This window comes from Dipodomys spectabilis, unplaced genomic scaffold, assembly GCF_019054845.1.
Source record: "Dipodomys spectabilis isolate Male_0828 unplaced genomic scaffold, ASM1905484v1 ptg000069l, whole genome shotgun sequence".
NCBI classification, from domain to species: domain Eukaryota; kingdom Metazoa; phylum Chordata; class Mammalia; order Rodentia; family Heteromyidae; genus Dipodomys; species Dipodomys spectabilis.
Window position 1 is genome coordinate 356729 of NW_024870746.1, and position 26940 is coordinate 383668.

A 26940-nucleotide genomic window follows, 5' to 3' on the forward strand; every position below is an offset into this window, starting at 1 on the left:
AAAGAATAATTAGTAAGAAAGGAGTGAAGGGTGCTGACTGAGGTAATTCACTCAGGGAGAATGTTATACAAGGTATGGAGAGACTCCATATCTTTTTTATCCATAAAGGATATAAAACATGGATTTTTTTTTTTAGTTAAATGCATGAAAACCATGCAGAGTCACACTGTTGATAGAGGAGAAGAAAACATATGAGGACCCAGAATTCAAGTCACCAACTCATCCAGGGATGCGTTCCCAGGAGTATTTGAATCATGTCCTCCCAAGGGAAGCACCCAGTGCCTTTTATGTTCTTCTATATGTTCATTTCCCTGGAGATAAATTTCTGGAAGGGTTGACAATACTGGGCAGTAGTTATAGGGAGAAGAAGACATGACCAGTTCCAGATGACCAGATCATTCCATTCAAGGCCACTGACTAACAATACTTCTGAACAGCCACACTGAGAAATCAATGAAGTATTAATTAGGTAACTTTGATTTCCCTACTAGATTATTTTGGAAGCTAATTGCAATGGGGTCAAGAGTGTTCAGGGGTCAAGAGTGTTCAGGGCCCACAGGCAAAGGAGACACCCAAGAGACTAAGGACATGTACTGGACTAGCATCACAGTTGCATTCATGCCACCAAGGAATGAATGTGTTGTGTTCAAGACATGAGAGGACAAGACAATCTGCACAGGAGCGGAGGCACCTAGGATGGGGATATGCATTGAAACCCAAAAGAAGATGTTGGTTATTAAAAGGAATAAGATGCAGCAGATTCTATCTCTCAGTATATTTATCCACCTTCATGGAATACGTTAAAATTCAAAGGAAGGTATAAAAAGGATAGCAATGAACATAAATAGCCCTTCATGGTTTATAAAGCATTTTTTCAGATATTATCCTAGATATAACAATAGTACCAGAGAGAAAGGAGAAGTTATCATTTGCTCTCTTTTATAAATGAGAAAATGGAGATCAATGCAGGTGGATGCCTTGCCAAAGTCAGACATTAAGTCGAGAAGAAGACTGGAATCCAGCTTTCATTATTCCTCATTGAGAGCTCTCTTGACTACACAGCATAGCCTTCCTAAAGAGGCTATAATGTGAAAAATGACAGTAGTTGGTGTTAATGTTTGAAAGTGAAGACCCTGGGCTGTTCAGGTTCCATATTAGGTACTAAAGGTTCAAAGTCAACTATGATATAAAGTGTTCACAGCAGACCTCCCTGAACTGTGATAACCCCCATCTCAAGAGGCATCTGGCTATGTAACATACTGATCACGGACTGCAGCTCTCAGTATCTCCAGAAAATCTTCCTACCTCTCCCAAACTGAGTATGACTTTCAAGTTATATACCATCTTAATTTCTTGTCCTTTCCCTAATAAGAGGGTATACCTCACACATATTACTGTATGTTGTTCATGGAAAGATGAAGTGGTAGCCATCATGAAAACAGTTTAGAGGTTTCTCAAAAACAGAACTACTTCCAGGTATTGCAGTATGTACCTAAAATCCAAGATACTCAGCAGGCTAAGGCATGAGATTCACTTCGGTCCATAAGTTTGAGACCAACATAGTTTAACCCTGTACAAAATAATATTTTTTAAACCATATGATCAAATAATCCCATTTCTGGGTACATATCAGAAAACTGAAACCAGACCTCAAATAATATTTGTAAATAAATAATATCAACACCGTTCACAATAGCCAAGAGGTAGAAACATCCCAAATGCACATGACTATATGAATTCATAAAGAAGATATGGTCTAGCAGGAATAGGGTACCCAGCATTGAGAAGGAAGACTCATAACTGATGTGCTGAATGGTAACTCCTTTGTACAACAACTTAAAGATAATTTTTTTAAAAAAATTGTCTGTCAGCTGTGGAGCTTGAACTCAGGGCCTGGGGGAAGGGGGGAGGAGTAGGAGGAATATGAGAGAACAAATGAGAAATCAAAAGGAGAAGAGTGCCAGTCACTGAAGTCTGTATATTCATCTGAGTCCATAGTGGGACATGGGGCTGGGACAAGCACAAGAATCCATTCGCCTTCCAGGGCCAACTCTAAGGAGAAACATGAACATCCTCCAGCAGAGTCTTTAGCCTTCTGAGTGCTTCCTCTTTGGCTAAAAGAGGTGGTCTTTTCTGCCATATGGCAGCTGAATGCTTCAGAGAGACACAGAAGGTACACATCTAAAAAAACTTGGCAAAGCACACACAAGTTTATGGCCTTTATCTCCACTACTTGGGCTATACATTGCTCTGGCCAAGTTCTGAGGGTTGTGGCTTCTGAGCCCACAAGGGCACTCAGTAACCAAAACTCACAGTGTCCTGTCCAATGTTAGCCTGGCACTGTTCGACATAAAAGGACAATGCCAGTTAAAATCTTTTATACAGAAATTCCATTCCCTAGTTCTTGACAGCTGTAATTATAGCCCAAACAGCTTTTGAAAGGGAAAGAAAAAAAGAAGAAAATAACAGCCTTGTCTTAGCAGAGAATTGTGGGGTTGGGGGTAAGACACACAATCAGAGTGCTTGCTATTAATGGTGGCCAGTCTAAACAAAGACTGGACAGCCAGACCAAACAGCTTTCTGACCAATTAATTTCTCCCTCTAATTTAATGCGCTGCTCATTAAGTGTTAGATGTAGCTCCCAGGAAGGGGGCTACAGAAAGAAGCATATGGGCTGCAAGGGTTGGCAGGTGATAAGGGGAAAGGAGACGGGGGCCCAAATGCCCCCAAATGCCTCCAAATCCTCAGTCCATGCCTCACCTGCTTCTAGATGATATTTTCCCATACCTCTGCTCATTCTACAAAGTTGAGTTTCTGTCACCAGCTCCCTTCTGGGGAGGAGTTATGCCCTAGTATTTTATTTTGTTCCCCAAATGGGATTATAACTTGAGCATCACAAAGAGCCTTCACCAAGGCTACAAAGAACAGCACAGGCCAGAGTATGAACCCCCAACTCTGCCTGCTAACAGTAACTTGACCTGAATTACCCAACCTGCCCATGGTTCCATGTCCCACCTATAAATGTAATAGTAATATCCCCTCATAGACTTAAGGAGCTGTAAATGTCAATATTAAAATACCTAACAAAGCACCTGACACATATGTAGCTCTTAACATCATAGCTTCTATTCATAGAGATGTTACTTTCAAAACAATTGTGATATTAGCAACAATATATTCCCTATCTCTCAGTCATACATAAAGAAACACTTCAGCCAGCTTCAGGTGGTTCATGCCTATAATCCTAGCTACTGAGGAAGCTGAGATTCAGAGAATCACAGTTCAAAGACTACACATGCAGAACAGTTCATGAGACTCTGTCTCCAAAATAACCAAACAAAAAGCTGGGGTGGAGGAGTAGTTCAGGTAGTAGAGTGACAGTCAAGCAAGCAAGCTGAATGAGCACTCAGACCTAAGTTCAAATGCAAGTACCATCAAAATAAAAGAAGCATCCCAATGACATTTCTGCTCCAACTCCAGGTCCTTATTATCACAGCAGCAGCCCATCTTAATACCGTAATATTCCCAGTCATGGCCTCTGTGCTCTATCAGAGCTAAAAGGAAAAGAAAAGGGAGAAGAGAGTAAAAAATACAGTCTCAAGCTTAGTATCAAAAGGGTGAGAAAAGTGGTTACATGCTTCAAGGAGGCCATGTGGGGAAACAAATTCAGGCAACATGCTTGTCCCCTCTTATTGTAACTCCTCATTATACCTCTCTGGACTATAGGTTATTCTAGAAAATAAGGGTAACATACATGATCCCCTGTAATACAGTTTACTGTGACCATTAACTACAATTATTCACATAAAGAGCTTTGAAGCTAGTTGTTACCTAGTATATTTCCTATGTTACAAATAATATGATTGTAGTTAATAAATTCAATGTAATGAATACAAAGGTGTCAAAGATTGAGACAATCAAGTCACTAGAAAGATTATTTTAGTAGGCTCAAAATAGCAAACCTCAAAAAAAACCTTGCTTATTTTGTTCCCAACATCAGTTATGTACTTTCCATGTTAAGTGAATAGGTTATTCTCTAAGACAAGGCACAATGAGCCCCAACCAGGATTTATTTGGAAATAATCAATCCAGCCAACCTCTCACATTAATTCTCTCTGAAAACCAATTACAACCTATTTGACCAGTCCCAAGCCTTTAAAGATACAGATCTTGTATAGTACACAGATTCTTTCATAGTTGTCAGAAGACAATTTATTTCTGTCCAAGCTCTGCTCTGCGTACCATGTAAAAAGCCAAATGATGGCAATGTATACCAAACTCTAGTTCTAGACTATGTAAGACAGTAGAGGAGAATACACACAAACTCCCAGAGACACTAAAGCAACCAACCAAGAAAATTTTGTTCAAAGCTCACATTTACTTTTTAATTTTCAGGTACATTTTATATTCTATACCACAACAAATTACCTACTTGTTAAATGTTTTCAGTCAATTATCAGCTCATTCATTTCTAAAGCTTTTCCCTTAAAATCTTAGCATGAAAGTAATACTTTACCATTCTCCTTCACTAATTGGCTAACCCAGTATCTCAGGTTGTGGAGTTGCAGGCCACAAAAAAAGAAGGATGTTACTTACCCTCAGCCATCACATCCATTTTAACCTGGGTCATATAATCAAGACCAACAACCCAATTCAAAATACATACTGGGCCACATACACAAACAATATCCCAGGCTTACAAAGAGTTCTGCCAACCAACCTAGCACCTTCAGTACTTCTAAAAGGAGATCCTTGAATCCTAGTATAGCAACTAGGATGCTTGAAGTCCAGCTACACACACACACACACAGACACACACCTGTGCTATACTCACCCGTATCCGGCGCATGGCAGCAACAATCTCCACCCTGCTGTTGGGTCTTGGCACATCTAGGCTTCCTACATACTGTGGGGGGAAAGCAAAGGCACAGTGAGAAGAAAAGAGGGAGAGGGAAGAGTCCCCAACCTCAGAATAGTAGTGGGGGAGGACCTGTGGAAGTCACTCAGTTTGCCACCCATTTTACAAACAAGAAAATTTAAAGCCAAATGGGTGTTCTGAACACGGGAGGAGGGAGGGGGCTGGGGGAGAAGGAGAGGAAGCTGACCAGAAATTACTGCTTCTTTTTTCATTTTGCTCTTAACCAGAGATGCAACAGAACAATGAGCACTGTGTTTAACTAAGCAGGCTTCTTCATACACATACACACCAAGACACACAGACACATAGACCCACAGACACACACACACACACACACACACACACACACACACCAATTTCAAAACCAAACTACATGATGGAAGGGGTAAAAGTGATCAAGAAGAATTGTTCTCATTATTTGTCTTGTTTAATTGAAACCCTTTTGTACAACTACTTAAAATAATGCATGCCAGTCCTGGGGTTTGAGCTTAAGAGTCTGGGCACTGTCCTTGGCATTTTTTTTGGGGGGTGGTCTAGTCGTGGGGCCTGAACTCTGGGCCTGGGTGCTGTCCCTCAGGTCTTCAGCTCAAGGCTAGCGCTCTACCACTTGAGCCACAGCACCACTTCCGGCTTTTTTCTTTTTGCTTATGTGGTGCTGAGGAATCGAACCCAGGGCCTTGAGCATGCAAGGCAAGTGCTCTACCACTGAGCCACCTTCCCAGCCCTGTCCCTGGCATTTTTGCTTAAAGCTAGTGCTTTACCACTGAGCCACAGCTGCACTTTTGGTGGTTAATTGGAAATAAAGTGTCATGGACTTTCCTGCCAAGGCTACCTTCAAACCTCAGTCCTTAGATCTCAGCCTCCTGATTATTAGCTAGGATTACAGGCATGAGCCACTGGTGCCAAGCAAAATTTTTTAAAAATTTATAAAGGACAAATTACATATAGGTTACTATTTAATATATAAGTACTTTTCTGTTAACAACTATTCACATAGTGCATAAATATTCAAAGCAAAATGAAGAAACTCCTACTCTCAACAGTTCAATGAACACCTCTTTCTGAGCACTGATAGACACATATGCATACACATAGTGATGATCTGCTCTATATTTTTAAAAATTACTTGGTTTTCTGACTTTAAATGCAACTCGAGAATCTTTCTATGCCAACAGAGATAGCTCTATCACATTGTTTGTCATGACTCCTCTATCAACAGACAATACTAGGTTGCTGGGCTTCCATGAACCACCTCACCTGCACATCATTGAGCTTAGCACAGTAGTTCTGGACTCCTAATTAGGCTGGATTTCTAGAAGCAAGATTGGTAGACCAAAGAAGCATAGATAATCTCTGAATATTATACCATTTTAGAACAAGAGGGGTGGAGGACACCCAGTATTTGTTAAGCACATATGATATTGGCTTCTTTATATATACCATGCCATTTTAATGTCCATGATCATTCCATTACACAGGGACCCAATGGAATTTGCTTTTCCTGTTTATACGCAAATCACATCAAACAGGTACCCAAGCAAACACTGCCTTAACAGAAGATAACAGCACAGTCACCTGTGCAGCAAAGGTAGTTCCTGTGGTTATGGGAAATGAAAGTTTTCCAAAAAGTTAAATGGCCCTGGTGAGGGCCAGTTTGTGCACAAACTCCACATTGCAAACAGATTTCCCTAGAATTGATTGGCAGGGTGTGTGTTCAAACACTTCTGGTAAAGTAGCTGGTGAGAATTGAAAACTCTGCAATGTGTCTACTTGTCTTGGGGACAGCCCTACCATAGCACATGAGGAGTCCCTGAAAATTGATGAAGGACCTCACAATGCATTCAAGTCAATGAAGACCCTGATTGTATAATGAGGTCAGATTCATTTGTGGCTGATACTTCTCTCTGCTGAGTGTGGCTGAGGTTAGAGGATGTCTATATGGTACTGACCCACACAGCCATGAATGACACAAGGGCTCAGTTCATGATCGCCCAGCTGCAAAGGTCCTCCAACCCAGGAGAGTTTCCAGGCTTCCTCCCCCAGATGCTGCACAGCTAACATCTCCTTGTTCTGAACTCCATGTAGTGAAGCTCATGTTCTTCCCACTAACATGAAAACCAGGACCTCAGGCCAGAGCAAGGTCAGCCATTACAGAGATGGCTATGGAGGAAGGGAGGAGATAACTATGTACTCCTCCCACACTGACTGATCCCTGCCAGCCCAGTAAGATCTATCAGAATCTGAACAGACACCCACATGAAATCTACCGCTACCCTGCTACCCAATCATAGCCCATCTCTCCCTCCTTACGGGAAGGCTCTGAGAAGACTGAGAAACTGAAGCAGTAGGAAAGCAGGTACAAGAGGTACAGAAACAACAGACAGAGAGCAGAGGGACTTTTTAGTATCTGACAAGGTTTCCTGGACAGACACGTGTATGTGAAGAATCTCATGGTGGACATCTAGCATCATCACCCTGTGTGCATACACACCACATACCTCCACACACATACACACAATTGCTGTGCACATATGCTCACATACCTTGAATGCCACACACTCACCATACTGCCCACCTACTAACACAGAACATACACTCCTCTTCCTTCCCAATCATATGAGGAAAACCTTGTATCTGCTTTACTAAGAATGTGTCTGCAGCAAATAATCCATCCCTGCTGAGTTATTCCTAAGGGTCATCCAGAGGATTTAAAAGATATTCTTTATTTATTTATTTTTTGGTCATGGGGCTTGAACCACCACTGCCCAGCTTAAAAGATATTCTAAGTAGAATTCAGGCCCACATCTCCCAAATAAAAGCTAAATGTCTTCATTAATAATACGCATCACAGCCAGGCACTAGTGGCTTGTGCCTGTAATCCTAGCTACTCAGGAGGCTAAGATCTGAGAACTGTGGTTCCAAGTCAGCCTGGTCAGGAAAGTCTATGAGATTCTTATCTCCAATTAACCACTCAGAAAACCAGAAGTGGTACAGTTGCTCAAATGGTAGAGTGCTAGCCTTGAGCTGAAAAGCTCAGGGAAAGCACCCAGCCCCATAGTTCAAGCCCCACAACCGACCCAAAAATAAATAAATAAAATAATAATATGCATCAAAAAGAGAAACATAGTGTCTGGCAAATGGAGGAAGAGTCAGGAAGACAAGCCCTTAGGGTAAAATCCAGGGGTGTGGAAACTGAAGACATTATTTATACATATAACTCCAACATAAAAACAGCATCTGGGCACCTATTGCCATCTCTATAGCTAAAGCATCCATCTGTCTCTGAACCTCTGTCTTGATTAAAAGGTGAGAGGCTGTCCAAAACAAGACGTCTCACTGCACGGTGGTCCTTCCAACCTCTCTCCTTCAGTGGTCAAGCTTGCTTCATTTCCAAGGTAGACCGAACCCAGGCTGGCGGTGACCCAGTCTCGACTGGAAAGTTGTCTTCCAACCTGAACCTCATCCTGGAGCTGATCAGCCAACCAAGAGAGATAAGGTTTCTATCAATTCCTACTTCCCTGCCTTCAATCAGAGGCTGATACTGTATGGGATAGGTAACCACTGAGAAATGACATTTGACTTAACTGCTGGATACTGGCTTCCTAGGCCTTCTAGAAGCTGGATTGGTACAGTCCCAGGAATTAGAAGAATAATTTCCCAAGCAGAAATTTATCTCTCCTTTCATCCCCCTTCCTTCCATCCCTCATTATCACCTCCCTTACTGTTCATCCAGATTAACAGCTCCCAGCATAGTATACCCACCTGTCCTTCAAGCCTGAAAACTTCGGCTCCACTCACAAAGGACTTTTTCCTTAATCTGTACAGTTTACCAGTGACTAGGACCTGTCAACTCTCTCCCCTCCACTTCAGTGTTTACACTGCCACCAACTGACCCAAGCCTCCTCACCTGACTCAACCATTCCTTTGATTTGTGGCCCTGTCTGGCCCATTCTCTTTTAAAGTACAAATCAACTCAGATCACTTCATCATCTTGTTTTGAGTATCTCCTACCTTCACTGCCTTCCATCTGCTCCAAATATGATAATCATAATCTGTAGCATGGGGTGAATGTGTTGGCACCCTCAGTAATTCCAGCACTAAAGCAGAGGCGGGAAGATCTCAGGTTCAAACTACCCTGCAATCTTGGGTTCAAAAGCAAGACCTTGTCTAAAAAATTATAGGCACATGCCTATAATCTTAGCTACTCAGCCCTCAAGAGGCTGAGATCTGAGGATCAAGGTTTGAAGCTAGCCCTAATAGGAAAGTCCACAAGATTCTTATCTCCAATTATTCACCAAAAAACCAGAAGTAGAGCTGTGGAAGAAGTGCTAGCCTTGAGCAGGAAGAGGTTTAGGGACACCATGCAGACCCTGAGTTCAAGCCCTAGGACCGGCACAAAAATAAAAGCTTCTGCACAGCAAAAGATACCATAAAGGATGAAGGGGCACTCTAGAGAGAATCTTTGCTAAGATATTCATCTGACAGAATATAATATCTAGAATATAAAGACCCAAAAACTAAGCAACATAAAAGCAAATGATCCATCCAATCAATAACTGGGCAGTGAAACTGAACAGACACTTTCCAAATGAAGAAGTACACATGGCCAATGATATAAGTGAAAAAAATGTTCAATATTATTAACCATCAAGGAGATGCAAATCAAAATAACACTGCAATTAGACAGAATGGTATCATCAAGATGGAGAGGAAGAACATTTACTCACCACTGATGGGAATATTAGTCTAGCTATTATGGAAATCAGCATGGAAAGTCAAAATATTCAAAATAGAACATGCAATACTACTTCTTGAATCTATACTCAACAGAATTAAAGTTGGTTTACTATGGAGACACCTTCCAATCATGTTTATAGCAGCAGTATTCAAAGTAACTTACAGAATCAGCCCATGTGCCCCCTAACAGATAAAGAAAACTTTGTATATATTTTACTCAATTATTTTTAAAAAGAATAAAATTGACATAACTAGAAATCAGTGTAAGGTCTGTACAAAGACACCTCCCTACCTCTTGGCTAAGTTTCTGCCCAGTATCTGTTATCTAGGTAACTGGCAGATCTGGAAGCAGTCACTTTCCCCTCCAGTTAGGTCACATCCTGGGCCACCTCTAGTCACATGCCTCCCATCTGACCTTAGGAGGGTCCCAGACCCTGAGGTCCTGTCCCGATCCAGTGTGGCCACCCCTTTCCCCCACCTAGCCACACCTCTTCCTGTCCCTGGCCTACATAAGTCCTGGCCCAGGGGTGGGTTGCCCCTTTTCCTTTTCAGCCATGCCTCTCCGCCATGCAGGGCAGGCACAGTAGTTTGGTAAATAAACTTCTCCTGCCGGAATAGCGTGTGGTGTTCTTTTCATCAGCTACCTAATGAAACCTACCTGTTTAATATACCTTACAATCAGCATGCTGAGTGAAATAAGCCAGTACCACAAAGACAAGCTCCCACATGTTTTCTCTCATACTTGGGATGTGCATGGGGGATGGAGAGGAAGATGGACAAGAAAGGGAGACTGTTAAGGATGTAAAAGGGAATGGGGGAGCAAGTAAGAAAGTAATAAGAGAGGTGAATATAATAAAAGTTTATTGTATGCATTGTGGAAGTATCATAAAAGTATTTATTTTGTATAATCAATATATAGTAATAAAACAAGGAAATGCACCAGATGATTCTGCTTCTGATAAGGCAGGACTAATTAGTATTAGTAAGCTTCCCACAAATAACAAATGGAAACTCTGAATAAAGTAGTGCTAAAAAAGTTTGTAACCAATGTATTTCACAGAGAGGGAAACATAGTAAGTGAAGAATTTGGTCAACAACAATGTATCAACATTGTTAATCAACTGTAACCAAACTGACACAAGAGGTTAATTTTTCTGTAAATCTAAAAGTGCTTTTAAAAAATAAAATCTATTCGTGAAATAGGAATGAATAGCTTTGAAGGTGCTGAAAAGACTACAAGCAGGCAGAGACTGGAGGGTAATAGCCTCTAACAAGAGAGGAAGACAGCTGGTTTCCACCTGGCAGCTCATCCCACATGGGCAGCAAGTTGGCTACAGCTCAGGCAAAAAGCTCATTCTGACAGCCTAGGGAGTGAACCTCAGGAGAGTATATTAGGAGTTAAGAGCAATGTTACCTTCTTACAGGACAGGACAACATTATTCAGCAGAGGATTCCAAATCTCCTGTAAAGGTTCTATTAAAACTCCACTAACTATTCTTCAGAAAGAATTCCAGGACAGATAGGTCCTCATAAAATGGCATCACACAAAGGTCCTGGCACTGCTGTATTCCCAGCTGTTCTCTCCTCTCTGAAACCTGCTCAGTTCTAATGCTATGTTCTTCCTATAACTGTCCCTTGGGCTCCTAAGCCAGGTCTGGTTTCTGTCCTATACATTGCTCATTGTCCTGTGGTATCCTGGCCACACTGTCCTGTATCTAATACATACATAAGCATTAAGAAATCTGGCAGCATGCTTACATTGCAAAACCACCAGCTGTGACATGCCCAGCTCAGTGAGTCCCCTAACCTATCCTCTGTCCTAATGCCTTCCAGATACATAGAATCACGGGGGCAGAGGATTTCAAATCCAAAAGAAACTGTAGGAATCTAGGGTTGTTTTTAAAAGAATTAGGACCATATGTGAAATATTTCTGCACAGTAGAGTATCCTGCCAGAGTTAACAAATGCTCACTGATAAAAACTCTGTCTAAAGCTACTCATTCTTTAAGAAATAAATGCTTTATTACTTAAAGGTCCTGGTAGGGGATATAAACAGTGTAAGGTATATTAAACAGGTAGGTTTCAGTAGGTAGCTGATGAAGAGAACACCACACGCTATTCAGGCAGGAGAAATTTATTTACCAAACTGCTATGCCTGCCATGCATGGTGGAGAGCCAAGGCTGAAAAAGGAAGGGGAGGGGGGGCGCGACCCACCCCTGGGCCAGGACTTATGTAGGCCAGGGACAGGAAGAGGTATGGCCAGGTGGGGGAAAGGTGTGGCCACACTAGATCCGGACATGACCTCAGGGTCTGGGACCCTCCTAAGGTCAGATGGGAGGCATGTGACCAGAGGTGGCCCAGGATGTGACCTAACTGGAGGGGAAAGTGACTGCTTCCAGATCTGCCAGTTACCTAGGTAACAGATACTGGGCAGAAACTTAGCCAAGAGATAGGGAGGTGTCCCTGTGCAGACCTTACACACAGCACATTCAACTCACTCTTTTACACATCACCTAAGCATATTAGACCCAGCAACTAACATGTTCTTTACAGTGACATCTGCTCCGTTCACACAATTACTGTCTTCCTCAGTATTTGGGAGCACTACAGACCAGGGACCTTTTCCTCTTATTCCATATTCTTAGCTTTTAAACAAGGCTTAGCAGAGAAAGATAAACATCCACTGAGGGAACTGGAGCCCTCCGCAGTTCAGTGCCCTGCCAAAGGCACATCAGTCCACAGAAGAAGCAGTTTGAGAAGCCAGCTCCCCACTCCTCTAGGCCTGTGTTCCTGCTCCAAAGAGGAAGTCCTTCCCTGCCTGCTGAATGTCCTGTTGAGCAGGATTACCAATATGACCTGGGTGAAAGTTCTCGCTTCATTTAGCATGGAACAAAGTAGCATTAACTGCAGCAGGAACAGTCCCAGATTCCAGGGCATGCAACAACTCACCCACTAAGACCCTCCCACTAGCTGCTCTGGGGGAGGGAATGAAAAAAGGAAGAGTTGTCAGGGGGTGTTCCATTCCAACCCCTGAGGCCTGCTTTGTGTTCTCTAGGTGCTGTGGTATAAGGTACCCAGATATTCATTTAACAAGGTCCTCTCAAGGGCAATCAAGACTCAAGCTCCTCCCCCACTACTTGCTCACACACACCCCAGTAAAGCTTCCAAAATGCTTCAAGTGCAGCTGCACACATCTTTATTTATTTCCAGTCTAAGAAGAATGAGGCACTTAGATTTTTTCCTCTTCCCCAGCCCAGCTGAAAAAAGAAGTACTATATGAAGGCCATCCAATACCACGGTGTCACTACTGATCAGCAGTGTGCCAGGGATGAATGTGCCAGGGATCACAGCACAATCCTTTCTGCTCCTCCTCAACATCAAGGGACTGGGTGCAAAATCATTGTGATGACTTGTCATTATGCTAATATTATGCAATTCTCTAAAAGGGACTGAGCTAGGACCAAACCATCCACATATGCTCATTGGGAACTGTCTTTTAATTCTTTTAGTATCCATTAGTCAAAGCTTAGATGAGTTGGCCTGCTTATTCCCCTTTATTATGATGATCTGACAGATGCAGCAAGAAGAGAGAAATAAAACAGTGAGACAGAAAAAAAAAAAAAAACAGCTATGGTATTTCAACTGTTAGCTCCTGAATAAAGCTTCATCTCTATGATGATAATTTCTAGTTCCTGCCACAGATGCAGGTATGAGACAGAAGCCAAGTCAGCATCCTGGACAGGCAGCACTCTACTGGTCCAAGTACTGCCTGCCCACCTGTGGTTCTGACATGGACAGCAGATTATTTATCCCATGGGTAAAAATGGCAAAGGGAGAAAGTTTATGAAATGGTGGGGAGAAACATGGCTGAAGCTGTACAACAACTAAATCACCTATAATATAGCCAGGGAAACAAGAAAGAAGCTATGTACAATACATAGAGAAGTCAGATCCCCAGCAGTGATTAACTAGCCTTCAATGTCATTTGATCTAATCCTTCATTTTCACAGAGGGGGAAACTTGAGGCTCACAGAAACAATAGGAGCATAGCTATGAGGGGCAGAATCAGAAAGAAGCAGGGTGGGTCCCCTTGTATGTACTGCCACACTGTTACTCTACTAGGGAATGAGTGATGGAACCAACATGAGCTAATGCCCCACAGAGGCCTGGCTCACTGCAGCAAACTCAAATTGAAATGATTGTGATGTGCATAGACTTCCAAATGGTTATAAAGTTTAAAAAGATGGAATCTGAGGGGCATGAAGGCTTACATGAATTCTTACTTGGTTCATTCAAAAGAATTTGGGAATGGCAGATGTTCATGAATGAAACTGAGCAATGTCACTGAAAGAGAGAAAAGCCGGTCACACTATTGAAGACAAAAAAAGCACTGGAGGGAATTAAGGAATGAGACAGCCCCAGGATCATACTGGACAGGGGTTTCTTATTGTACATAAGGAATGAAGGCTGGAAGGACCAGGAGGGAAAAAATGTGGAGAAAATGAGGAAGAGGGTGACACTGTTCATAAAGAAATGTACTCAAGCCAGGCGCAGGTGGCTCACGACTATTATCCAAGCTACTCAGGAGGCTGAGATCTGAGGATCACAGTTCAAAGCCAGCCCGGGCAGGAAAGTCCGTGAGACTCTTATCTCCAATAAATCACCAGAAAACTGGAAGTGGAGCTGTGGCTCAAGTGGTAGAGCACTCGCCTTGAGCTGAAGAGCACAGGGACAGCGCCTAATCCCAGAGTTCAAGCCCCACAACCGACCAAAAAAAAAAAAGAAATGCACTCAATACCTGTCTTATGTAACTGTAACCCCTTTGTAGATCACCTTTACAATAATTTCTTTTAAGTATGTATTTCATACATGGAATACACCTATTACCTATACTATCTCCATGTCCGAACTGTCACAAGAATCAAAATTGCCATGATCAAAGTGATAGAGTTCAGAAATATGCAATCCTAAGGAAATGTTGTCCTTTACATTACTATGCTCATGCTTGGTACACCAATTAGATCCTGAAGCTACACAATATGTAGCTTTATTATAGCTCCCTTTAAATTCAATAGACTAATAATTGCACAAAGCAAAATGATGCAAAATGTCACAGTTCATAAAAAGAAGTCAAGATATTATCTTCCACAGTTGGAAAGGAAGGAGAAGGGAAGGGGTAAATGGCACAAGCGAAAAGAGTACCATCAGACCACACAGACAACTGACCGACACCCCCATTCACCATTTTTCACTAGGAAATGGCCACCTGTGACACTGGTTCACAGGATCCCCAGGGGATACATTCCATTTGCCCTCATCCCCTTATGAATGAATGAGTTAAAACCAGGAAAACCTTCCTGAAGTTGGGGCTGTGGGGTCCACAGAACAGTCAGCCTAACCTCTATGTTAAATGAAACCCCACAAATGAGTTGTATTTCCAAACAAATGGCAATAGACACCATTTGAATATCAAATTTTCTGTATTTTTAAACTCTCCTGAATTTTTCCTAAAATATTGCACATAGAGGAGTTCCGGGAAGATGGCGGAGGAGAAGCTGGAATCTGAACAAGCTCTTGCATAGAAAACAGTTTCAGAGTTCCAGTGAACAGTCCCAAGCCAGAGAATCACACCAAGTGTGCCATCACAGGACAGAGAGTTAGTCAAGAGAGGGGAAGCCAAGCAGACACATCTGAGCAGCTGCCGCTGCGGCGGCAGGGTCGCAGCGGCGACCACCGCCGCGGAGGCATACCTGAGACGCAGTCCGGGACGAAGGAGCCAGACGCAGCGGACGAGCGGATTCTACTCAACACCAGCAAGAACCGACAAGGAGCGGACAACTTCATCCTGCACTTTGCAGACCAGAGACGACCCGAGATCCAAGACTCCGCGTGAGTAGAAGCCCCACTTCCTCACTCCTCTGGGAGCAGAGGAGGGAAGGCCACCCCTCCCCCCCCAGCACCGGTGATCTCCATCTTGGATACTGACAAAGCTCGGAGGAGCGGCTAGCTCCAGCTCAGGCCTTGGAATAGAGCTAGTCATTTGGCAGGTCACAGGAACTTGGCGGCGAGGTGACCTCACAGACTCAGTTCCATCCAGGGAGGGGTCGCCCAGCTCAGGCACCAGCCACTGGAGTGGCTCTCCTCTCTGGGTGGCCAGAGCCAGAGGCTGCCCCTCCCTCTAGCAGCCACCACAATCAATTGAAAAACAGAAACCCTGAGAATGGCTCCAGGCTGGGTGCTGTGAGTTTTTTTTTCACAAAATAGCCCCAGGGAAAAGCTACTGTTCATTGAAAGGCCTCAACTCTACCCAGAACCTAGCCTCATCACTGCATCCCCCTCTTTTGTGATTCTCAAAGCAGATCACCCTCCCAGTAAACTAACCTGGGAGGGGGATCTCAAAATCTTGGGTAAAGCAGAGCATTTTCCTGCCTGTTCCAACAAACTGACTTAAGAAACCAATCAAGCCACAGGACCTCAAGCTGACCAGAGACTCCAACCAGACTCTGGTTACAGACAAAAGGGAGATACAGGACTCTTCCCACCCCTCCCAAAAAAAAAAAAAAAAAAAAATCAAAGAACTTTTTTTTTTCTTCTTCTTCTTTTCTTTTTTTCTTTTTCTTGTTTTGTTTTTTTTCGTTTTTTGTTACCTTATATATATATAAAAAATTTTTTGGCTTTTCTAAAACTTTTATTAATCTTTAATTTTTGCCTCTTCTGAAAAAATAATTGTTTTCCATTAACTTTTTTTTTTCTCCTCTTATAATCTTTATTTTAGGAATACGTGAATGTGTGTTTTCTTTTCTTTTCTTGTCTTCTTTCTCTTTTTCTTTCATTCTTAATTATCTTTTTGTTTTTTTTTCTAGCTCTACTGAACTTCTGATCTTTTCTTCTCACTTTCCTATCCTTTCCATCTTTTCCTCTTTGTTCATCTTTATGTGACTTAACTCTTGTCCTGCACATCCTCAGATAAACCCGTAGTTAACCAGTAGACCCTATCCCCCATTGTGTACACACTTAATCCACAAACTTATTACTCAATTCAAAACCTCTGAGACTTAAATTCACTAATAGCAGTACTTTATACCTATACAATATTTTAAGCATTTTTTTAAAGTTTTTCTCATCTCCTCTATGTCCCTCCCTTTCTCTCAACATATTCATATTCCTCTATAAATAGATGGTCTTTTAATCTCTAAAATAACATTAATTTTTACGTTTCTATTTTTTTTCTGGTCTCTTTTCATTCCTATTTCCCTTTCTTCTTTTTCTCTCTCTCTCTACTTACATCCTACCCAACCTATTTCCTGCATTGTGATTAGGACATAGTTAACTCTCCCTGTGCCTCCCCACACCAATCTATTCCTATTTTTTACCCACATCTCTTCCTAACCCTAACAATTTCTGGCTTTCCAAATTCTTCTCTGCGGTTCGAAGTTCTTTAACATATAGTTGTTTGATGTCGAATAGATGTATCTGTTGAACTAGATTGTATCTGTAGACTATTGACTGTACAAATGCAAACTTTGGTTGATGGTTGCCTTAAGATAGTGTTCTAGCACAAAACTGGTGCTATCTTCATCTCAAATGGGCAGAGTAAGCCGGAAAAACACAAGAAAAATGGCAAATTCGGGTATCTCAATTCCCAATCCTGATAATCAGGGGTTAGAACAGATAATGAATAATCCAGAGGAGAGTTCCCAAACAGCTCTACAAACACTGGTGGCAAACATGATAAATGAAAAGTTTGACAACGTACAAAGGACTCTGTATGAGCGTGATAGGGAGAGAGAGGAGGCATCCCAGAAGTTTATACAGGAATATCATAAGCGTGAGGAAGCTACTCAAAAACTGATACAGGATTTGCGTGAACAACTTGAGAATACTCAAAGAGAAAGGGAGGAATGGCGTGAGCAGGCTGAGAACACTCAAAGAGATCTGCAGGAATCCCACGAACGGGAGGAAGCTAATCAAAGAGTAATACAGGAATTGAGAGACCAGGTAGAGAACACACAAAGATCACTAAAGGCATTCATGGAATCCATTAACAAAGAGCTGAAGGAAGTCAGGGAGACCACAAAGGGAATGCTGAATGGAACCCAACAGAAGGAATGGGAGCCCAAAGAAACCATAACCAATCAACTAAGTGATTTGAGGACAAACACTGAACACCAAATTAAGGAAGTAAAGAAATTCATACAAGACCTAAAACAGAGCTTCAACAAAGAACTTGAAGCCATCAAAGCTGACCAACTAGAAGGAAAAGAGATAAAAAACAAAGTAAAGAGTCTTGACAGCAGGTTAGACCATGCAGAAGATCGAATCTCAGGGATTGAAGACAGCCTAGATATTATAGAGAAAGAACATACACCATCCAAGACAAGTCCAAGAAATATGATAGATCTATCCAACACCTGGAAGACACCATCAGAAGGCCTAATCTAAGGATAATGGGTGTAGAGGAACACCTAGAAACAGAAGTTAATGGTCTAGGAAATCTGTTTAACAGGATCCTAGCAGAGAACTTCCCAAACATGCAAAAAGATAGGCCTGTCCAGATACAAGAAGCCTTTAGAACCCCAAATAGACCAGACCAGAATAGGACATCCCACCGTCACATTATAATCCACACAGGATCAACTCAGAACAAGGAAAAGATCCTTAAAGCTGTCAGGGAGAAAAGGGTAATCACTTATAAAGGGAAACCAATTAGAATCACCTCAGATTTCTCAGCAGAGACAATCAAAGCAAGAAGAGCCTGGAATGATGTATGCCATGCCCTAAAAACAAACAACTATCAACCAAGAATACTGTACCCAGCTAAACTCTCCTTCATAACTGAAGGCCAAATAAAAACCTTCCATAGCAAAGAAAAATTGAAACAATACATCTCCACCAAACCAGCCCTACAAAAGATTCTTAAAGATGTCCTACACATAGAAAACCAACAAGACCTCAATAAAGGCCAAGAAACTGCACCCAAACTGAGAATCCAAGAACCATAGGAAGAACCCAGTTTTCGCAGCCCCCAAGAAGGTAGATAACATGGCAGGAACTCCCAAATACCTCTCAGTCCTATCTCTTAATGTTAACGGACTGAACTCTCCAATTAAGCGACATAGACTGTCTAGTTGGATTAAAAAACAAGACCCTTCTATCTGCTGCCTGCAGGAGTCACATCTTGCCCATAAAAACAAACACATTTTCAATGTTAAAGGCTGGAACAAAATCTACCAAGCAAACGGACCGCATAAACAGGCGGGAGTTGCAATCCTAATATCAGATAAAATAGACTTCAAATTAAAATTCATGAAAAGAGATAAAGAAGGTCGCTACATACTAATTAAAGGATCTCTCCTTCAGGAGGATATTACAATTCTAAATATCTATTCGCCAAACAATGGAGCACCCAAATTTATCAAAGAAACACTACTTTCCCTCAAATCCCATATAGATCCAAAGACATTAATCGTTGAGGATTTTAACACACCACTCTCCCCACTAGATAGATCAACTCGGCAAAAACTCAACAGAGAAACCGCAGATCTAAACAGCTGCATAGATCAATTAGACTTAACAGACATGTACCGAACATTTCACCCAGCAGCATCAGAATACACGTTATTCTCAGCAGCACATGGAACGTTTTCTAAAATAGACCACATTTTAGGCCACAAAGCAAACTTGTCTAAATTCAGAAACATTGAAGTTATACCTTGCATTCTCTCTGACCACAAGGGAATAAAGTTAGAACTCAACACCAAAAGCCACCAAAGAAAGTCCGGTATCACATGGAGGCTGAACAACACACTGCTGAATCATGAGTGGGTCATGGAAGAGATTAGAAAGGAAATTCAAATGTTCATGCTATTCAACAAAAATGAACACACAAAATACCAGCTCCTCTGGGACACAGCAAAGGCAGTACTCAGAGGCAAGTTTATAGCTCTGAGCTCCTACATCAACAAATTGGAGAGATCTGAAACTAACAATTTAATGACACATCTAAACCTCCTTGAAAAAGAGCAGCAAGATAAACCCCAATCCAGTAGACGGAAAGAAATAATCAAAATTAAATCAGAATTAAATGAATTAGAATCCAAAAAAACTATAGAAAGAATCAACAAAACAAAGAGTTGGTTCTTTGAAAAAATTAACAAAATTGACAGACCCTTAGCAAATCTTATCAGAAAAAGAAGAGAACACACCCAAATTAATAAACTCAGAGATGAGAATGGAAACATCACCACGGAAACAAGCAAGATTCAGAACATTATAAGGGAATACTTCTCAAAACTTTATGCTAATAAGTTTGAGAACTTGACAGAAATGGACCTCTTCCTAGCAAATATTGACATGCCAAAACTAAACCAAGATGAGGTAAACTATCTTAACAGGCCCATATCAAGCATTGAAATAGAAACAGCAATAAGAGACCTCCCAGCTAAGAAAAGTCCAGGACCAGATGGTTTTACAGCGGAATTTTACAAGGCCTTCAAAGCAGAGCTCACACCAATTCTCCTCCAACTCTTCAATGAAATTGAAAGAGAAAGCTCACTACCGAACACATTCTATGAAGCCATCATAACCCTCATCCCAAAGCCAGGTAGGGACTCATCAAAGAAAGAGAACTATAGACCCATTTCTTTGATGAACACTGATGCGAAACTTCTCAACAAAATTTTGGCCAATCGACTTCAACAATTCATCCAAAAAATCATACACCACGATCAAACAGGATTCATTTCAGGGATGCAAAGCTGGTTCAATATACGCAAATCAATTAATATTATTCATCACATCAACAGGAGCAAGAATAAGAACCACATGGTTATCTCAATAGACGCAGAAAAAGCATTTGACAAGATCCAACACCCCTTTATGATGAAGGTTTTGGAAAAATTAGGAATCCATGGAACATTCCTCAATACAATAAAGGCTGTATATGACAAACCTACAGCCAGCATTATACTCAATGGTGAAAAACTAAAGCCATTTCCTCTTAACTCAGGAACAAGACAAGGATGCCCACTCTCTCCACTTCTTTTCAATCTAGTATTAGAATGCCTAGCTACAGCAATAAGACAAGATGCAGACATAAAGGGGATCCAAATAGGGAAAGAAGAAATAAAAGTCTCCCTCTTTGCAGATGACATGATCTTGTATTTAAAGAATCCCATAGACTCCACTCCCAAATTACTCAAGCTGATTCAAAACTTTGGCAAAGTAGCAGGTTATAAAATTAACCCCCAAAAATCAATGGCTTTTCTGTATGCCAACAATGAGAAAAGTGTGGCTGAAATTAGGAAAGCAACTCCATTTGTAATAGCCTCACAAAAAATAAAATACCTAGGAATTAACTTAACTAAAGAAGTGAAGGACCTCTATGATGAAAACTTTAAAATCTTGAAAAAGGAAATCAACACAGAACTTAAAAAATGGCAAAACCTCCCATGCTCCTGGATTGGAAAGATTAACATCGTGAAAATGGCAATACTTCCCAAGGCTATCTACAAATTCAACGCAATACCTATCAAAATTCCACCCTCATTCTTCAAGGAAATAGAAGAGGCAATCCAAAAATACATATGGAACAATAAAAGACCCCGAATAGCAAAACCGCTCCTCAACGGAAAGAATACTGCTGGAGGAATATCAATACCAAATTTCAAACTCTACTATAAAGCCATAGTAATCAAAACAGCTTGGTATTGGCATAAGAACAGACCTCAGGACCAATGGAATAGAATTGAAAACCCAGAAATGAACCTACAGACCTATAGCCATCTAATCTTCGATAAGGGAGCTAAAACAATAGAATGGAAGACAGACAACCTCTTCAGTAAATGGTGCTGGCAAAACTGGTTAACTACATGTAGAAAACTAAAGCTAGATCCTTATATATCACCCTGCACCAGAATCAACTCCAAATGGATCAAAGACCTTGAACTCAAAGCAGACACTCTGAAAACATTACAGGATGGAATAGGAGAAACCCTGGGTCTCCTTGGCTCAGGCCGAAATTTTCTGAATAGAGACCCGGAAACACAACAAATCAAAGAAAGGCTGGACAAATGGGATTGTATAAGGTTGCAGAGCTTCTGCAGGGCAAATGACATAGCTAGCAAGATCAATAGAAAGCCCACGGACTGGGAGAAGATCTTTACTAGCCATACAACGGACAAGGGTCTCATATCTAAAATATACTTGGAACTCAAAAAATTAAACCACCCAACAACAAATCCTCAAAGAAACAACTGCCCAATAAGTAAGTGGGCGAAAGACTTAAAGAGAAGCTTCTCTGAAGAAGAAAGAAGGATGGCCAATAGACACATGAAGAAATGTTCAACATCCCTAGCCATAAAAGAAATGCAAATCAAAACAACATTGAGATATCACCTCACTCCAGTTAGAACAGCAAAAATCAAGAACTCTAACAACAACAGATGCTGGAGGGGATGTGGACAGAAAGGAACCTTACTTCATTGTTGGTGGGAATGTAAACTTGTTCAACCACTTTGGAAAGCAGTATGGAGGTTCCTCAAAAGACTCCACATAGAGCTCCCCAACGACCCAGCAATCCCACTTTTGGGCATTTACCCAAATGATCACAAACAAGGCCACACTAAAGCTACCAGCACAACTATGTTTATTGCAGCATTATTTACCATAGCTAAGACATGGAACCAACCCAGATGCCCCTCAGTAGATGAATGGATCAAGAAGATGTGGTATATATACACAATGGAATTCTATGCCTCCATCAGAAAGAATGACATTGCCCCATTTGTTAGGAAATGGAAAGGCTTGGAAAAAATTATATTAAGTGAAGTAAGCCAGGCCCAAAGAAACATAGGTCCCATGGTTTCCCTTATTTGCAATATCTAGTATAGGTATGAGTCAAGCGGAAAAAGTCAGATAATGTGATGTTAGGAAAACAAAACCTCAAATATGTATTTTAATGTTTTTGTTTCTTTCATGCATGTGTTTCTAATGCATTTATAAGATTATTTCTTTGTTGCTTTGTATGTCCCTCCCCCACAGTGTAACCCCTGCTTTCACTATATTTGATGTCAGTATAACATGTGGAGGAGACGGGGACAAACAAGTCGTTTAAGGATTCAGGTGGACCTGTTGCAACAATGAGAAGTACAAAATGTCATGTCAAAACCAGCTTTACAATGTCGGTGAGGGGGGGGGGAGGGGGGGTATGACTGGGTGGGAGGGAGGGGGGAGGCTGGGAAGGGAGGTGAAGGGTAAACAAAGGAGGAGGCTGCAATGCTTGGTAAGAAATGTATGCATTATCCTGCCCATGTAATTGTAACCCCTCTGTACAGTATGTTCTCAAATAAAATAAAATAAAATTTAAAAAAAAAAAAAAAAATATTGCACATATTGTGCTAACAGTTGAGAGTCTGAAGTCAGAAATAAATGTGTTCCTGAGGATTCCAAGAAACAATTACATACTTTTTAAAATGTATAAGCCAAAAAATGAATGATGGCACCATAAAAAATGACTTACACACCTTCTGAGTCCTTGAAGTTGATTTTCAAAGTTCTAAAACTTCCTACATTTAAACAGAATGACAATTATATGTTATATGTGCTCTTTTCTTTAAAATTAATTTGCCCCAAATATTCAAGAAAGCACTAGCTAAACAAACATAAAAGGATTATACACAATGACAAACTGGAGTTTATCCCAAGAATGAAAGGTTAGTTCAACAGGCAAAAATCAGCCAATACAACATACCCTATTGGTCGAAGGGAGGACAAAGACTATAGGCTTATCTTAGTGGACAAAGAAAATATATTTGACAAAATCCATTTTTTCATGATGAAAACACTCAACAAGCAGTCAGTAGAAGGCAACTTCCTAATAAAAGGCACCTATGAAATATTATGTCATACTTGATTACAAAAGACAAAACACTTGGGGATGGGAGCAAAAAACTGAGGGAAGGGAGACCATTGTACAAAAAGCAATGTATTCATTACCTGGCTTATGTAACTGTAACTCCTCTGGCACATCACCATTATAATAACAATTTAAAAAATTTTTTTTGAAGATAAAACATTTTTGCTTGGGGGCTGGAGGCTCATGCTTGTAATCCTAGCTATTCAGGAGGCTAGGATCTGAGAATCAAGGTCAAAGCCTGCCTCAGCAGGAAAATCTATCAGACTTATCTCCAATTAACCACCAAAAAACTGAAGTAGTGCTGTTGCTCAAAGTGGTAGAGTACCCTAAAATATGTATTCAAGTGTTTTTTTTCTTTCATGCATTCGTTTCTAACGCATTTATAAGATTATTTCTTTGTTGCTTTGTATGTCCCTCCCCCACAGTATAACCCCTGCTTTCACTGTATTTGATGTCGGTATAATTTGTGGAGGGGAAGGGGAAAAACAAGTCGTTTAAATAAGGATACAGGTAGACCCGTTGCAACAATGAGAAGTACAAGTTGTCATGTCGAAAACGAACTTTACAACTTTGGGGGGGGGGGAGAATTGGAGGGGGGGCGGAGGGAGGCTGGGAAGGGATGTGAAGGGTAAACAAAGGAGGAGGCTACAATGCTTGATAAGAAATGTACTCATTATCTTGCCCATGTAATTGTAATCCCTCTGTACAGTATTTTCACAAAAAAAAATAAATAAAAATTTTTTTAAAAAAAGTGGTAGAGTGCTAGGGTTGAGCAAAAAAGCTCAAGGTCAGTACCCAGTCCCTGAGTTCAAGCCGCAGGATTGGAAAAAACAACAACAAAAAAAGATGAAATATTTTCAAGATAAGAATATTTACTCTTACCACTTTGTATATATATGTATGCTAGTACTAAAGCGTAAACTCAGGGCCCAGGCACAGTCCCTCAGCTTTTTCACTCAAGGCTGGTGCTCTACTACTTGAACCATATCTTTATTTCTGGCTTTGTAGTGCTCACTTGGAGATAAGAGTCTCGTCGATTTTCCTGCCCAGACTGGCTTCAAACTACAATCCTCAGATCTCAGCCTCTTAAGTAGCTAGGTAGTAGGTGTGAGCCATCAGCACGCAGTTTCACTCTTCCCCACGTTTTTCTTTATTATTTTCTTCTAATAGTTATACAGAAGAGTTTCAATTTAACATGTCCATTTATGTTTATAATTCATCATACATCTAGTCAACATTAAACTAGACGTGCTAGTCAAAAAAATTAAGCAAGAAGAGCTGGGAAGTTGGGTCAGTGGTTGAGTGCTTGCCTCGCATGCATGAGGCCCTGGGTTCGATTCCTCAGCACCACATAAGCAGAAAAAGCCAGAAGTGGCTCTGTGGCTCAAGTGATAGGGTGCTAGTCTTGACCTGAAGAGCTGAGGGACAGCGCCCAGGCCCCAGAGTTCAAGCCCCATGACCAACCAAAAAAAAAAAAAATAAGCAAGAAATAAAATGCATCTAGAAAATAAAAAGCAAACCTGTCCCACTCATAGATAACATGATCTTGTGCAGAGAGAACCTTTTTTTTTTTTTGGTCAGTCGTGGGGCTTGAACTCTGGGCCTGGGCGCTGTCCCTCAGCTCTTCAGCTCAAGGCGAGCGCTCTACCACTTGAGCTACAGTGCCACTTCCGGTTTTCTGGTGGTTTATTGGAGATAGGAGTCTCACGGTCTCTCCTGCCCGGGCAGGCTTTGAACCGCGATCCTCAGATCTCAGCCTCCTGAGTAGCTAGGATTACAGGCGTGAGCCACCAGCGCCCGGCTCGCAGAGAGAATCTTAAGGAACCTACAAAAAGAAAACATTAGAATTAATGAATTCAAAATATAATTAAGGGTATAACTCTATTACTTTAAGCACCAAAACACAGAAACAATCCAAATGTCCATTGATTGATAAATGGTTAAAGAAAATACAATGTGCCGGGCACCTATAATCCTAGCTACTCAGGAGGCTGAGATCTGAGAATTGTGGTTCAAAGCTAGCAAGGGCAAGAAAGTCGGTGAGATTCTTATCTCCAATAAAACTACCAAAAAAACTGGAAGTGGCACTATGGCTCAAGTGGTAGAGCATTCACCTTGAGCTGAAGAGCTGAGGGACAGCACACAGGCCCAGAGTTCAAGCCCATGACTGACCAAAAAAAAAGAAAAAAAAGAAAAGAGAATTACAAGAGGCTGGGAAGTTGGCTCAGTGGTAGAGTGCTTACCTCGCATGCATGAGGCCCTGGGTTCGATTCCTCAGCATCACATAAGCAGAAAAAAGCCAAAAGTGGCACTGTGGCTCAAGAGGTAGGGCACTAGCCTTGAGCTGAAGAGCTGAGGGACAGCTCCCAGGCCCAGAGTTCAGGCCCACAACTGACAAAAAAAAAAAAAAAAGATAATGCAATATATTAATATAGAATATTGTAGAAGGTGTGATAGCAGAATTGTGCCAGCTTCACAAGCATAATGCCTTGGTTCAAACCCCAGAATGGCCAAAAATATGTTATTTGGCAACTAAAAGGAATGAAATACTGTTTACATACTACACCATTGTCTTAGTCTGCTTTCTGTTGTTATAATAGAAGACTGAAGGCTGGGTGACTTAACAAAAAGGAGGACTTATTTGGGCTCATAGCCCTAGAGACCATGAAGTTCAAGAGCATGGAGCCAGCCAGAACTCTGTGCTGCCTCAACTCATGACAGAAACCAAGACAAATAAGTACACACAAAAGAGCTAAAACATAAGGAATTGCCTCTCTTTACAGCAACAAGATCTCAGGGTAACTAATCCAGTCCCACAAGGACAAAATTAATTCCTAATATCAGCCTTAGCACTTCTCAAATGGAAATAAGGATTCCAGCTTTCAGAGGATATACTAAACACACAGCAAACACAGATAACCCTCAAAAATATACCAAGTAAAAAGTGGGGCTGGGAAGGTGGCGCAGTGGTAGAGCGCTTGCCTTGCATGCATGAGGCCCTGGGTTCGATTCCTCAGCACCACATTAGCAAAAAGAAAAAGGCCAGAAGTGGCGCTGTGGCTCAAGTGGTAGAGCACTAGCCTTGAGCTGAAGAGCTGAGGGACAGCACCCAGGCCCAGAGTTCAGGCCACACGACCAGACCCCCCCCCCCCAAAAAAAAAGCTATAAAAAAATACACACATGCGCACACACACACACCAAATAAAAGAAAGAATCTAGTCCCTAAATTCTACATGCTGTAGGATCCCTTTACTGGAAATTCCCTTAATAGACAAATCCATAGAAACACAAAATAAATTCTAGGTTGGAAGGGGTTGGGAGAATGACTGCTAGTAGTACAGATTTTATTTTGAATGTAAGAAAATATTT

At 41.4% G+C, this 26940-nt stretch overlaps 1 protein-coding gene across 3 annotated transcripts in view; it reads right to left on the reverse strand.

Moving 5' to 3' along the window:
* LOC122109610 (nitric oxide synthase 1 adaptor protein) overlaps positions 1–26940 on the reverse strand; it is a 352796-nt gene that overhangs the window by 259184 nt on the left and 66672 nt on the right. For all 3 annotated transcript variants that reach the window (XM_042682103.1, XM_042682102.1, XM_042682104.1), the window contains exon 2: positions 4835–4906. In XM_042682103.1, coding sequence (XP_042538037.1) covers positions 4835–4906 — 72 coding nt within the window. The remainder of the gene's footprint in view (positions 1–4834; positions 4907–26940) is intronic.